The following is a 13,261-nucleotide window of genomic DNA, read 5'->3' on the forward strand; positions in this document are numbered from 1 at the left end:
TTGGGATTAGCAGATGCAAACTATTACATATAGGATGGATAAACAACAAGGGCCTACTGTAGAGCACAGGGAACTACAGTCAATATCGTGTGATAAGCCAGAATGGAAAAGAATATGAAGAATATATATGTGTATAACTGGGTCACTTTGCTGTACAGCAGAAATTAACACAACACTGTAAATCAACTATACTTCAATAAAATTTTTTTTAAAAATGACTCCAGCATGAAGAGGAAGCAGTGAGCAAGCCACATGTTGGGTCTGGTTGAGAGGAGGTCAAAGAAGTGACATGAGTCAAGAGCAGCCTCCTCCTCCAGAGGCTGGCTCCACAGCGTCACAGCCTGGCTGTCCCATGCTTTCCAAGGGGGCTCGGGTCTGGTTCTCTCTACCACAGACCTCATCTTGGTAACCATCCTACTATCCATGAGCCACTAAAGGCTGAGTCTTTACTCCTGTTGGTTTGCCAACCTGGACACAGTACTACGAACAGCCCCAAGCCTTGCCAGCTCCAGGCTCCCTCTATCCCCTGGGCACCCTCCCCAACCTGTTACATTTGGTTCTCAGTGCCGGAGTCTGCTGGCTTGAGCACACGCTTCTGCCAGAGTTGGCCCAGGTGACAATGGTATTTGCTTCTAGAGCCAAGGCTACTGCTACCTCCTCCGAATCATCCCACTCAGAATGCGGGCACCCAATTCTGCTTAGTATTCTAACCCCCAGGCTGCCCTAAACTTGCTACCGTGGACTAGGGCTCTGGTAAAATACTGACGGTGACTCACAGTTAAAAATAAATATTGCCTAGGAACCCACTTCAGACATGTATATATAAAACATTTTTACAATATTTCATCAAATCTTAGATGCCATTGATTCTGAGACCCACCTTGATTTGAGATGTCAAAACACACAAAGATGTGCAACTTACTATTAACAAAATATGAAAACTAAAGTTTCGTGAAGCAATACTCACGCCACTACATACAAGGCACTCTGATATTTTTCTGGCCTGATTCTGCTGTGATGAACTATACTGACTGATTAACCAGCTGCACGGTCAAAAGTTGTAATTGGAAAATACAGAAGGTCCCTTACAGGCTTATACACAGGTGCAGGCTTCCCATCACACCTCTGTTGAACTCCCAACTCAAATCACTGCCTACAGGGCCCTGAACGACCTGGGTCCTGTACCTCCCAAACTTGCCCCACCACCTTCGTGCCTGCCCACAAGGCCCTGCCAGGCTGTTCTGAAAGTCCCCTGAACACACCGAACACCTTCGCCCACCTCATGCTGTCCTCGCTTGAAATGCCCTTCCTCAGTTACTCCTACTGTTTGCTTGCTTCGTGTAGCATCTCTGACGTGCTCCCAGTCCCGACACCCGTCGGTCACTTTATGTCGCATCACCTCATTTCAATGTGGGGAGATAATTCATGGGTTTCTGCTTGTCTTCTGGGTCAAGGGCACTAAGAGCTTCGTCCACAGATGTTGGGATAGCAAGCATCCTGGGAAGCTAGAGATTGCATAGCCCTGAGTCACAGCCTTGTTTCCTGACCAGGAGAGTAAACAGAGAGCTCCCTCGTCCTCATCTCCCCTGCGCTCCGAGACAGTAAAGGATCAGAAAGTCTCCCTCCCTCCCTAGAGAAGACCTGCTTACACTCACTTCAGGCTAGCAGCATGAAGAGAATCTCCCTTGGAAGGGATATAGACAGGCAGGTGTGCTAGCAGTTCTAAGGTGGGATTTTGCTACAATTGGTGTTTCCAAGCTGTGACACAATTCCACTGTGTGCCCCGCATCTACTAAGGGACCCACTCTGCACATCATCTGCTACAACTTAGAGAGAGGCAAGGGAACCAAGGTGAATTGCCTGATCAATGTGGGCTCACTGTTTGCATACAGATGAATTTATGCAAGTGTAGGGACCTCCCTGGTGGCGCAGTAGTTAAGAATCCGCCTGCCAATGCAGGGGACACGGGTTCGAGCCCTGGTCTGGGAAGATCCCACATTCCATGGAGCAACTAAGCCGGTGCACCACAACTACTGAGCCTGCGCTCTAGACCCCGCAAGCCACAACTACTGAAGTCCACATACCACAACTGCTGAAGCCTGCGCACCTAGAGCCCATGCTCTGCAGCAAGAGAAGCCACCACAGTGAGAAGCCCGCACACCACAACGAAGAGCAGCCCCTGCTTGCCGCAACTAGAGAAAGTCCACGCACAGCAACAAAAACCCAACGCAGCCAAAAATAAAAATAAATAAATTTATGCAAGTGTAGAAGGCCAGCCTAGCAGCTCCATTGCTGCTTAGGGGCTGCTTAGTGCTTGTTTACAGCATTAACCACATCTGGACTTATCCCATCCTCTGCTTATCACCAGACTCCCCCAACTAGATTGTAAGCCTCATGAGGACAGAGATCAGGTAATACTGCCATAATTAATACAAATGTATACTTCTATCCACTAAGTTTATGATTTATAAACTGTACAATTCACTCCTTTGTCCAGATATGCCCTGCTATGGAAACTCTTAGACGTATTATAAGTGGTCAACAGGTCTCATTTTATAAAAACGTGTTCTCTAAAACATATGTTGCTTGACACATTTATTACCTCAAAGTCTTGCTTGAGGTAACAAATGCTTAGAGTTAAGAGATGCTTATGGAGAGATATACCATGTTCTTGGATTGGAAGAATCAACATTGTGAAAATGACTATACTACCCAAAGCAATCTACAGATTCAATGCAATCCCTATCAAACTACCACTGGCGTTTTTCACAGACTAGAACAAAAAATTTCAAAATTTGTGTGGAAACACAAAAGACCCCGAATAGCCAAAGCAATCTTGAGAAAGAAAAACGGAGCTGGAGGAATCAGGCTCCCTGACTTCAGACTATACTACAAAGCTAGAGTAATCAAGACAGTGTGGTACTGGCACAGAAACAGAAACATAGATCAATGGAACAGGATAGAAAGCCCAGAGAGAAACCCACACACATATGGTCACCTTATCTTTGATAAAGGAGGCAAGAATATACAATGGAGAAAAGACAGCCTCTTCAATAAGTGGTGCTGGGAAAACTGGACAGCTACATGTAAAAGAATGAAATTAGAACACTCCCAAACACCGTACACAAAAATAAACTCAAAATGGATTAAAGACCTAAATGTAAGGCCAGACACTATCAAACTCTTAGAGGAAAACATAGGCAGAACGCTCTATGACATAAATCACAGCAAGATCCTTTTTGACCCACCTCCTAGAGAAATGGAAATAAAAACAAAAATAAACAAATGGGACCTAAGGAAACTTCAAAGCTTTTGCACAGCAAAGGAAACCACAAACAAGATGAAAAGACAACCCTCAGAATGGGAGAAAATATTTGCAAATGAAGCAACTGACAAAGAATTAATCTCCAAAATTTACAAGCAGCTCATGCAGCTCAATATCAATAAAACAAATAACCCAATCCAGAAATGGGCAGAAGCCCTAAATGGACATTTCTCCAAAGAAGATATACAGATTGCCAACAAACACATGAAAGAATGCTCAACATCATTAGAGAAATGCAAATCAAAACTACAATGCGGGGGCTTCCCTGGTGGCGCAGTGGTTGAGAGTCCGCCTGCCGATGCCGGGGACGCGGGTTCGTGCCCCGGTCCGGGAGGATCCCACGTGCCGCAGAGCGGCTGGGAGCCTGTGCTCCGCAACGGAAGAGGCCACGGAAGTGAGAGGCCCGCGTATGGCAAAAAAAAAAAAAAAAAAAAAAAACTACAATGCGATATCATCTCACACCGGTCAGAATGGCCATCATCAAAAAATCTACAAACAATAAATGCTGGAGAGGGTGTGGAGAAAAGGGAACCCTCTTGCACTGTCGGTGGGAATGTAAATTGATAAAACCACTATGGAGAACAGTATGGAGGTTCCTTAAAAAACTACAAATAGAACTACCATATGACCCAGCAATCCCACTACTGGGCATATATCCTGAGAAAACTATAATTCAAAAAAGAGTCATGTACCACAATGTTCACTGCAGCTATTTACAATAGCCAGGACATGGAAGCAACCTAAGTGTCCATCGACAGATGAACGGATAAAGAAGATGTGGCACATATATACAATGGAATATTACTCAGCCATAAAAAGAAACAAAATTGATTTATTTGTAGTAAGGTAGATGGACCTAGAGTCTGTCATACAGAATGAAGTCAGTCAGAAAGAGAAAAACAAATACCGTATGCTAACACATATATATGGAATGTAAAAAAAAAAAATGGTCATGAAGAACCTAGGGGCAAGACGGGAATAAAGATGCAGACCTACTAGAGAATGGACTTGAGGACACGGGGAGGGGGACGGGTGCGCTGGGACAAAGTGAGAGAGTGGTAGTATATATATCGACATATATACAGTGCCAAGTGTAGAACAGATAGCTAGTGGGAAGCAGTCGCATAGCACAGGGAGATCAGCTCGGTGCTTTGTGACCACCTAGAGGGGTGCGATAGGAAGGGTGGGAGGGAGGGAGATGCAAGAGGGAAGAGATATGGGGATATATGTATATGTATAACTGATTCACTTTGTTATAAAGCAGAAACTAACACACCATTGTAAAGCAATTATACTCCAATAAAAATGTTAAAAAAAAAAAGAGATGCAGGGGACACGGGTTCGTGCCCCGGGCCGGGAAGATCCCACGTGCCACGGAGCGTCTGGGCCTGTGAGCCATGGCCGCTGAGCCTGCGCGTCCGGAGCCTGTGCTCCGCAACGGGAGAGGCCACAACAGTGAGAGGCCCGCGTACCGCAAAAAAAAAAAAAAGAAAAAAAAAAAAAGAAAAAAAAATTTTATTCTGCTGCCTTAAAAGGTATATATAGAGAAGTGAACCTTGTTTGATAATTGAGTGTCTCGCTTCCCCCTCAGGGTCACTGCCGTGAATATTAAACATGATTACATTGTACAGAAAGAGATTCTCTGTTGGTATTTAGTCTGGAAATTAAAATTTTTAATAAACTACTAATAAGGGTTTTTTCCATCACTTTATTCTTTCCAGGTACTATTAAGTTGGGTACACTTCTATTTTCCTCGTCTTGCGGCTAATCAAGGTTTTGAAGTACCTCTTTTAAAAGCCTTCTAAATGAAATAAACAGCAGAATCACATGGTAAATCAAACCATTTAGAAAACACACTGCTGGTTATCACCTTACCCTATAAAACACTGGTGGAATTAATTCCTAACTGCTGTGTAGGTTACATTACCTACCTGGGGTCCTGGTTTAATTTTAAAAAGCAAAACGTCTGTTTCTCAATGGATCTATTTGCATTTATGCCATTCCAAGCAAAATATAATAATAAAGTTTGAAGGAGTTTTCCTCAAGGCAGTAACAGTGATCTGGTCCTGTGTTTTACTACAAGCACCTGCTGACAGTGTTTGCATTCTGGGAGGATGGAGATGCAGGCGGCGTTATCACTGCCTTGAGGTGGGGGAAAGCAGTGATGGGAAGGTTCAGCCTGGGGAACCAGGAACCTTGAGATCCAGTTCTCAGTTGCTCCTACCTTGCTTCATGGCCTTGAAGAAGTCCCCTGTCCTCTTTTTTGCCTCATTTCCCTCATTTGGAAAATGAGAACAGTACCTGGCTGTGTGAATTAACTAATCAATCATTTCAAATGGCTAAAAGGGCTTTAGACTCGCAAGCCATTTTATAGGATGTAAACTGCTATCTTCCAAATACTCCACATGTGCAACTCTATTAAGCTAGAAAAAAAACACCAGTGGTTTCGCTTTATAAGTTCCAGAGGCAAATGCTGATAAAGGTTCTATAAACAGTGTTTACAACGACAGCCATGGACGGAACTGCAAAATAACATTATGTGGCAAACATTCAGAAATAGGATTATTACTGAAATAATCCTCAGTTCCTAAACCATGTAGGAAAAGAAAATCCACCATGGCAAAACTTCTAGAACTTCCGATCATCTTCCATTAACATTTGCATAGAAGATAACTACCAGGAGACTTGCCAATAGACTTTCTTTGTTCAGTGATAAAAACAGGCACCAGTGGGCCAAGGAAAGCACTGAAAACAGAGACAACAGAAGCCCTTGGGTTTTACATTTCACCCAAGTCTCTCCAAATGATTGGTTCTCCAATCAAGGCACTTTTGCAGCACCGATCTCATTTCTTCTTGCCATAGCCCTGAGGACATTTAAGGTTTGACTATGGGCTGCTATTCCCAAGCCTGCCATCTTCCTACTACGTGTGGGGACAGCTCGCCTCAAGCATTACTTAGCCAGACGTGCAGGCAAGAAGGGTTGCTGTGAAGCTACTTGGGGGCAGCTCCAGCTGCAGAGAAACTCCTTCCCATCAGGAGTGTCCAGCACCAGAAGGCAGTGGTTCTCAAACTTGGCTGCACAGAAGATTCCTGGTGTCCAGGCCCCAATCCATACTAATTACAGCAGAATCCCTAGGGGCGGGTCCAGGCATCAGTATTTGTTGAAACTCTCAACACTAACACAGTGCACAGCCGCATCTGAGAACCAGTGCTGTAAGGCATTCCCAAAGCTATTACTGACTGAAGACAGGGCAGGAGACACCTCTTTTCCATTGTTGCCTTATTGCCTACACCAAGGGTCCACAAACTTTGCCTGTAAAAGGCCAGATAGTAAGTACTTTTGGCTTTGCAGGACCTTCTGTTGAAACCACTCAACTCTGCATTTGCCACACAAAAGCAGCCTTAGATAATATGTAAATGGACACGGGGCCAGATTGGGCACTTGAGCCCTACTCTGCTGACCCCTGACCTAGACGGTGCTCAATTATCTATGTGTCTCATGGTGCTAGTATGTTATATACATCATAAAACACACAAATGAAAATTTTCAATGGACAAAGTAAATGTATGGTTAACTGTGTGTTTGATTATTAATAGTACAGAAGGTGCTCCTGTGGAACCATTCCTGTTAATATTTTTTTACAGAGAGCAATTTGTTTTAATATGCTTAATTAATTTTGAAAATCTTGGTTTCACACACTATGATACAGCAATCTGAAGGTCTGGCTCGAAGTTCACTGCTAAACTGGGATCGGCGGCTCTCAGACTGAAAGAAAAACTTCACAGGGAGATGTTGACCCAAATGTTGACTGGCTGAGTTTTCCAACCCATGAATCTCAGTTTGCAACCCACTCACACCAACCAGGGAATCATTTTTGTTGAACCTGTGACAGTAAATGTCCACCTTCCGTGGCAACGATCAGTTGTCCTGGAAACTAATGGGAATGTGTCAATTTTCACATTTTAAATACATGAGTTCAGAGCCCACTAAAACCTTAACTCTGGAAGCTTTTTAAGCAGGTTAGAAAACTCTATTTCCAAGAATTTTAAGCATTCATCTATGGGTGATGATAGGTAACACTCATGTTTTTCAGAGACAATATATTCACTTAAGAATATATAACAATGGAAACACTGACAAACGTCCCTTTGCAAAATGGTCCTGCATTTTAAAACATGTTTCTCTTGAAAAGCAGTTAACTGCTTGCTCAGTGTTTAAATTTTTATTTTGAAATAACAAAGTATGTTTATGTCTCAGAAGGATCTATTAGATAGCATACCATTAACACCCTCTTGTCATATCTGAAAAGAATTTTTGTAACATATAAAGAATATTTTTAATTTTGACAACACCTTTAAGAAGTGTTTTGCAATGAGGTAAGTGTTTCGCCTCTACATACATCAAGATGTTCACATCCAGGTGCCATCTCATTACCAAGGACGGTAAAGAGTCTACTATTTGAAGGTATGCTTTAAATAAGCTAGGCACAGTACTGATGTCCTACAGGATGTCACCGACAACATGTTGCAAAACACTGAGAGCCAAAAAAAAAAGGAGAAAGAAAAAGAAGGAGCAAGAGTACAGGTGACAACCCCTCCACGTTATAAAACTTTCACACTTCCTTCCAGATACATGATCGCACATGAAATGTGCTCACATGCTATACACCAAAATGAGCATTCTGACATCAAACTGTACATTGTATGGTACAAAAGTTTCATATTTTGTTTAAGATAAAAAGCAAATATCAAGCTCCACACCTGGATCAGCATGGTGCACCTGCCAGTGCTTTGGAGACCAGGGCCCCAGAAGGCAGTGTTAAAGGGCCTGGGAAGGACGGTCAGCACACAGAAAGCGCACCAGCACCCTCTTTTCTACACCACTGGCCAACACTGCACATCAACCAGAAAGCTTCTCAGCCTCTAGGACTCTAAGGCACCCACTACATCAGTCAGTCAGGACAGTGAAAGGAAAGCCAGCTCTCATTTGGCCTCTGCTCTAACAAGGCAGTTTATGCTTTAGGGAAACTTACTTTAACACTTGGTAATTAACCAGATTCATCGCATTCTCACCCCAAATAACTCAGACTTTTCCAGAAAAGACAGTCAAAAGAGACCCCGAAAATTATAATTTTTAAGTCATGTCATTCACCTAAACATTCTTGACAATTTCCCCTATGTTCTTACTAGAACAAAATAGCATGAAGGAAATATGTTTCATATTAGCGACAAGACAGTAAGTCTTTGCCATTTACTTTCAATACAATTTACGCAGTCATCAAAGACCTTAAAATTCAAATGGCTTCTATATTCAGATCTTAAAACGGCAATAGGAAGTTCATTAAATCAGAACTAAACACTCTTCATTGAATATAAATTTCAACGATTTTAGTAACACTGAAAAATGCTAAACCATGCATGCCATTTTCAATGATGATCCCCGTAACTATAAAAGATTTTTACTTCAAAATCAGACAGTGTGATCGCTGCATTCTAGCGGTTATATTCCTGACTTTAAACCGACCTTTGTAATGTAAAAAAGAATGCCATAGAACCCTGGAGGATTTTTACGGTACTCGTAATGCTGAAAGCAAGCACACCACACAGTGGATTTACCTGGATACCCTTGTGAAGGGATGCATTTCAGAAGAGGATCTAAAATAATGAGAAGAAAAGGAAAATGTGAAAAACATCAACAAAACTCATTATGTTTGATAAAAAATCAATAATATAATCAAGTTTTCAATTGAGTTTAATAAAACTTATGGTTATATCAACTTGAAACACTCTATGGTTTAGAATATTTTTAATTTTATCTTTCTCTCCAGAATTTATATCATCCAATTACCACCCAAGATGTTGCTCTTTAAGAAATCTGGAGATGTACACAAATTATAACTATTCACCCATTTTAGGTGGGGCACAGACATGTAATGTTTAGGCTGTATTGCTGTCACTCAGGTTCACCAAGCCTGGCCTTAATATTTGGTTATTGCGGGAGTGGGACTTGAGCGGGTTTGTTTCTTCCTTCCTAGAAAACTTTCCCTCACTACTGTATCAGTTAAGAAAGTGTTTATATAGGAGTCAAACCCCATATATTTCAATGTATATAAAAGCACCACCACCTACCAACTGTGTTACCTTGGGTGAGGTAATTAAATTCTCTGTGCCAAGTTTTCTCCCTTGTAAACAGGAATGATAATGGTACCTACCTCTTTGAATCACTACAAGAATCACATTTTAAAAATTCACCCAGTTTACTAAACCTGATTTGTCATTTAAGGTCTGTGTTTACCTTCAATACCACCCTTGTCCCCTGTCAGCTCCTTTGGCTAAGGAGAGCAGCATTTCACACTCAGCACAATTGATATTTTGGGCCAGACAGTTCTTTGTAGTGGGAGCTGTCCTGTGCAATATAGGATGTTTAGGAGCATCCCTGGTCTCTGTCCACTGCATGCCGATTGTCCTCCCCCCGCCCCCCGCTCCCGTTTTGTGACAACCAAAAATGTCCCCAGACATTGCCAAATACTCCCTGAGGGGCAAAAGTACCAACCCACTGAGAACCACTCACAGGCACAAACATTCTTTGGCCAAACCTCGTCTAAGTATCAAGCCCACATGACAACATTTGGTTTGCTGGTACCTAGTTCTCATTCTCATCTGTCCATTGTGAATTCCACCTTAGGCCTTGCTCGGGCCTCTAATGTGGCTTACCTTACTTTACCCTCGAGAATCTGCGCATTTTTAATCCATGCCCTGCCCTTCTTATTCTCGGGACACCTAGAAATCCCCTAATGATCACCAGCTGTTTTTCACAGGTTGCTCACTGCCTCTTGGTCTTTCCTATGTTCCCTCCCACAAATCCACCAAGTTCAAGATATGTGATGATAGTGGTGGGATTCAGAACGCACTACCCAAAATAGGGCACGCTACTCAAAACAGGGCACCTTGGCATATTGGGTATCTTAGCTGAAGGAATCTGAGAAACAGCAGGTGCAAGAAGGACCCTATGACCCCTCTCCCTCTTCCCCTAAGGCAGGCCATAAGACCCTCAAGGGAGAGATGCCCTCCCCATACCCGAGGAAAGAAACATCCTAATGTCCTAAGACCAAGGGTCACTGAGAGGAATATGAACGCAGAGGCCTTGCTAAGTTTCCTCTAGTTGACAACCCACAGTTCACACACTTTTCTCCTACCATGTTTTTCCACGACTTTCCACTCCTCAGCAAACCTAGTACAGTACACCCCCTTATCCACAAGGGATGTGATCCAAGAACCCAGTAGATGCCTGAAACCTTGTAGAACACAGAACCTTATACGTACTATGGTTTTCCCTATACATACATACTGATAATAAAGTTTAATTTATAAATTCGGCACAGAAAGAAACTAACAGTAACTAATAATAAAATAGAAAATAACAGTATACTGTAATAAAAGTAATTTGAGGGCTTGCCTGGTGGCGCAGTGGTTGAGAGCCCGCCTGCCGATGCAGGGGACGCACGTTCGTGCCCCGGTCCGGTAAGATCCCACATGCCGCGGAGCGGCTGGGCCCGTGAGCCGTGGCCGCTGAGCCTGCGCGTCCGGAGCCTGCGCTCCGCAACGGGAGAGGCCACAACAGTGAGAGGCCCGCGTACCGCAAAAATATATATATATATATATATATATCACCGTACAAACTGAATGCCGTTTCCTTCGTAACCAAGCGCTTACGCACTGCGGCTGTTAACTTTGCAGTTTGAGGTGCGACAGCAAAACCAGCACAGATTTCATTTTCCTTCTTCACAATGTCACGGGGAGAAGATGTGTTCTTACCAGAGGTCTGAGCTATCTGAGCATCTGATATTTTTCTTTCCTTATTGAGTCGAGAACTTTCACCTTTTCACTTAAAGGAAGCACTTCAGGGCTTCTCTCTGGCATTTCCGAATCACCAGCATCACTCCTCTGGCACTTTGGGGCCAGAATTAAGTAAAATCAGGGCCTCTTGAACACAGCACTGCGACACTGCGACAGGTGATAACTTCTGCCACTAAGTAACTACTGGGCGGGACTCGCTGGACAAACGGACGATTCATATCCCTGGGGAAACAGAGCTGTATCGCGAGATTTCATCACGCGAGATTTCACCACGCGAGATTTCATCACACTACTCAGAATGGCACGCACTCTAAAACTTATGAATTGTTTATTTCTGGAATTTTCCATTTAATATTTTCCGGCCTCGGCTGACCACAGGTAGGTAAAGCCACAGAAAGCAAAACCGATGATAAGCGCTTCCCTGGTGGCGCAGTGGTTGAGAGTCCGCCTGCCATTGCGGGGGACACGGCTTTGTGCCCCCGTCTGGTAGGATCTCACATGCCGCGGAGCGGCTGGGCCCGAGAGCCATGGCCGTCGGGCCTGCGCGTCCGGAGCCTGTGCTCCACAGCGGGAGAGGCCACAACGGTGAGAGGCCGACATACTGCAAAAAAAAAAAAAAAAAAAAAAAAAAAACGATGATAAGGGGGAACAACTATTAAAATGCATATGTTTGGGACTTCCCTGGTGGTCCAGTGGTAAAGAATCCGCCTTCTAATGCAGGGGACACGGCTTCAATCCCTGGTCGGGGAACTAAGATCCAGCATGCTTGCTGCGAGGCAACTAAGCCTGCACGCCACATCCAGAGACAGAAAAACCCACACGCCACAACTAAAGAAGCCTGCACGCTGCAACAAAGACCCGAAGCAGCCAAAAAAATTTTTTGAAAAGAAAACATGCATATGTTTAACTGTTTCTTTCAGTCTTCATTTCCTTAGGAAGGCAATCATGACAAGTAAAACTTATATTAAATAAATGTGTGTGCTTTTCTCTTGTTAATCTGTCTTTTGTCAGGCCCATTTTCAGGGCCCCAGCTAGAGAACCTGGGAGGACAGAAGGAGAAAGAATTTCTCCTCCCCTACAGTATGAGCCTGTCACTGAAATGCTGTCATTTAGTTCATATTTGTACACATACTGGCTCAAGTATGTCAATGGATAATTATTACTACGTTCTTTTCAAAACAACAAAATAGAAGGTTAACCCAAAAAACTTTTTATCACAAAACCCCATTTGCTTGCAATATTAAAATGAAATGGGTTTTCCAGATTTCTCTTTGTAAGAACATGAAATTCATTTTAACAGTCTTCAGACAAATTTTCTGGCAAGCAAACTCAAAACATAATCACACAAGACATTAAATAGTATATTAGTCACTCGACACAAGTTAAATTTATAACTGTTAAATTGAGAAAGCCATAATCAGAGAAACTACTGAATATCTAAAGTAGTAACACCGTCTAATAAACATGACATGCAAAATGTTAGCTATAGAAATGGCTGATCCATGGTATTTACTCAATGCCTGCATATTAAGGATAAAGCTTTTTTTTTTCCTTTAAGAATGCACTAATTGTGGTGCATTTGTGTTTCTTTAGGCAACCCAGCAGCTGTGGTTCCAAACATGAGCCTTTGAGAAATACATTTAAATGAATATTTATAAACTTTTCTCTAGCAATTATATTTAGCAATGGTAGCAGATGCCACTGCTTTCACGGTGTTAGCTGTGTCACTAATTAGAGTCCCTCTCTAATCATGCTGTCCCCAGTCACTTGTCTCTTAAGTGGACCAGCACCACATTCAGGATGGAGAGAGACACACAGGCCTAACGAGTATACTACCAAGTTTTTTAAAAAGTCATGAAACATACATAAACCATAAGCACTCAATGTTCATAACCTCAGATTTTCCCAAAGCAACTATAGGCACACTTGAAATTGACATTTTTATGTTCTGAGCATCCAACGGGACATTATCTTGAGTACCGCTGAGTAAATTCTACGTATCCTTCACAGCCTGCTTGCTCGGTGTAGGTTCCACAGACCACCAGGCCACTGCACAGAATCCTCAGCCTCACTCCCAAA

General features: G+C 43.0%; 1 protein-coding gene across 11 annotated transcripts in view; it reads right to left on the bottom strand.

Annotated features, from left to right (window-relative positions):
- FRMPD4 (FERM and PDZ domain containing 4) overlaps nucleotides 1-13,261 on the bottom strand; it is a 797,331-nt gene that overhangs the window by 352,737 nt on the left and 431,333 nt on the right. For 2 of the 11 annotated variants that reach the window (XM_060292299.1, XM_060292297.1), the window contains exon 2: nucleotides 8,942-8,980. The exons of 8 other annotated variants lie outside the window; for them this stretch is intronic. In XM_060292299.1, the coding sequence (XP_060148282.1) occupies nucleotides 8,942-8,980 (39 nt within the window). Of the gene's footprint in view, nucleotides 1-8,849; nucleotides 8,882-8,941; nucleotides 8,981-13,261 lie in introns of those variants that run through there. One more of the 11 variants, XM_060292303.1, reaches the window with a different exon arrangement.

The sequence above is a fragment of the Globicephala melas genome, chromosome X (genome assembly GCF_963455315.2).
Source record: "Globicephala melas chromosome X, mGloMel1.2, whole genome shotgun sequence".
Classification (NCBI taxonomy): Eukaryota; Metazoa; Chordata; class Mammalia; order Artiodactyla; family Delphinidae; genus Globicephala; species Globicephala melas.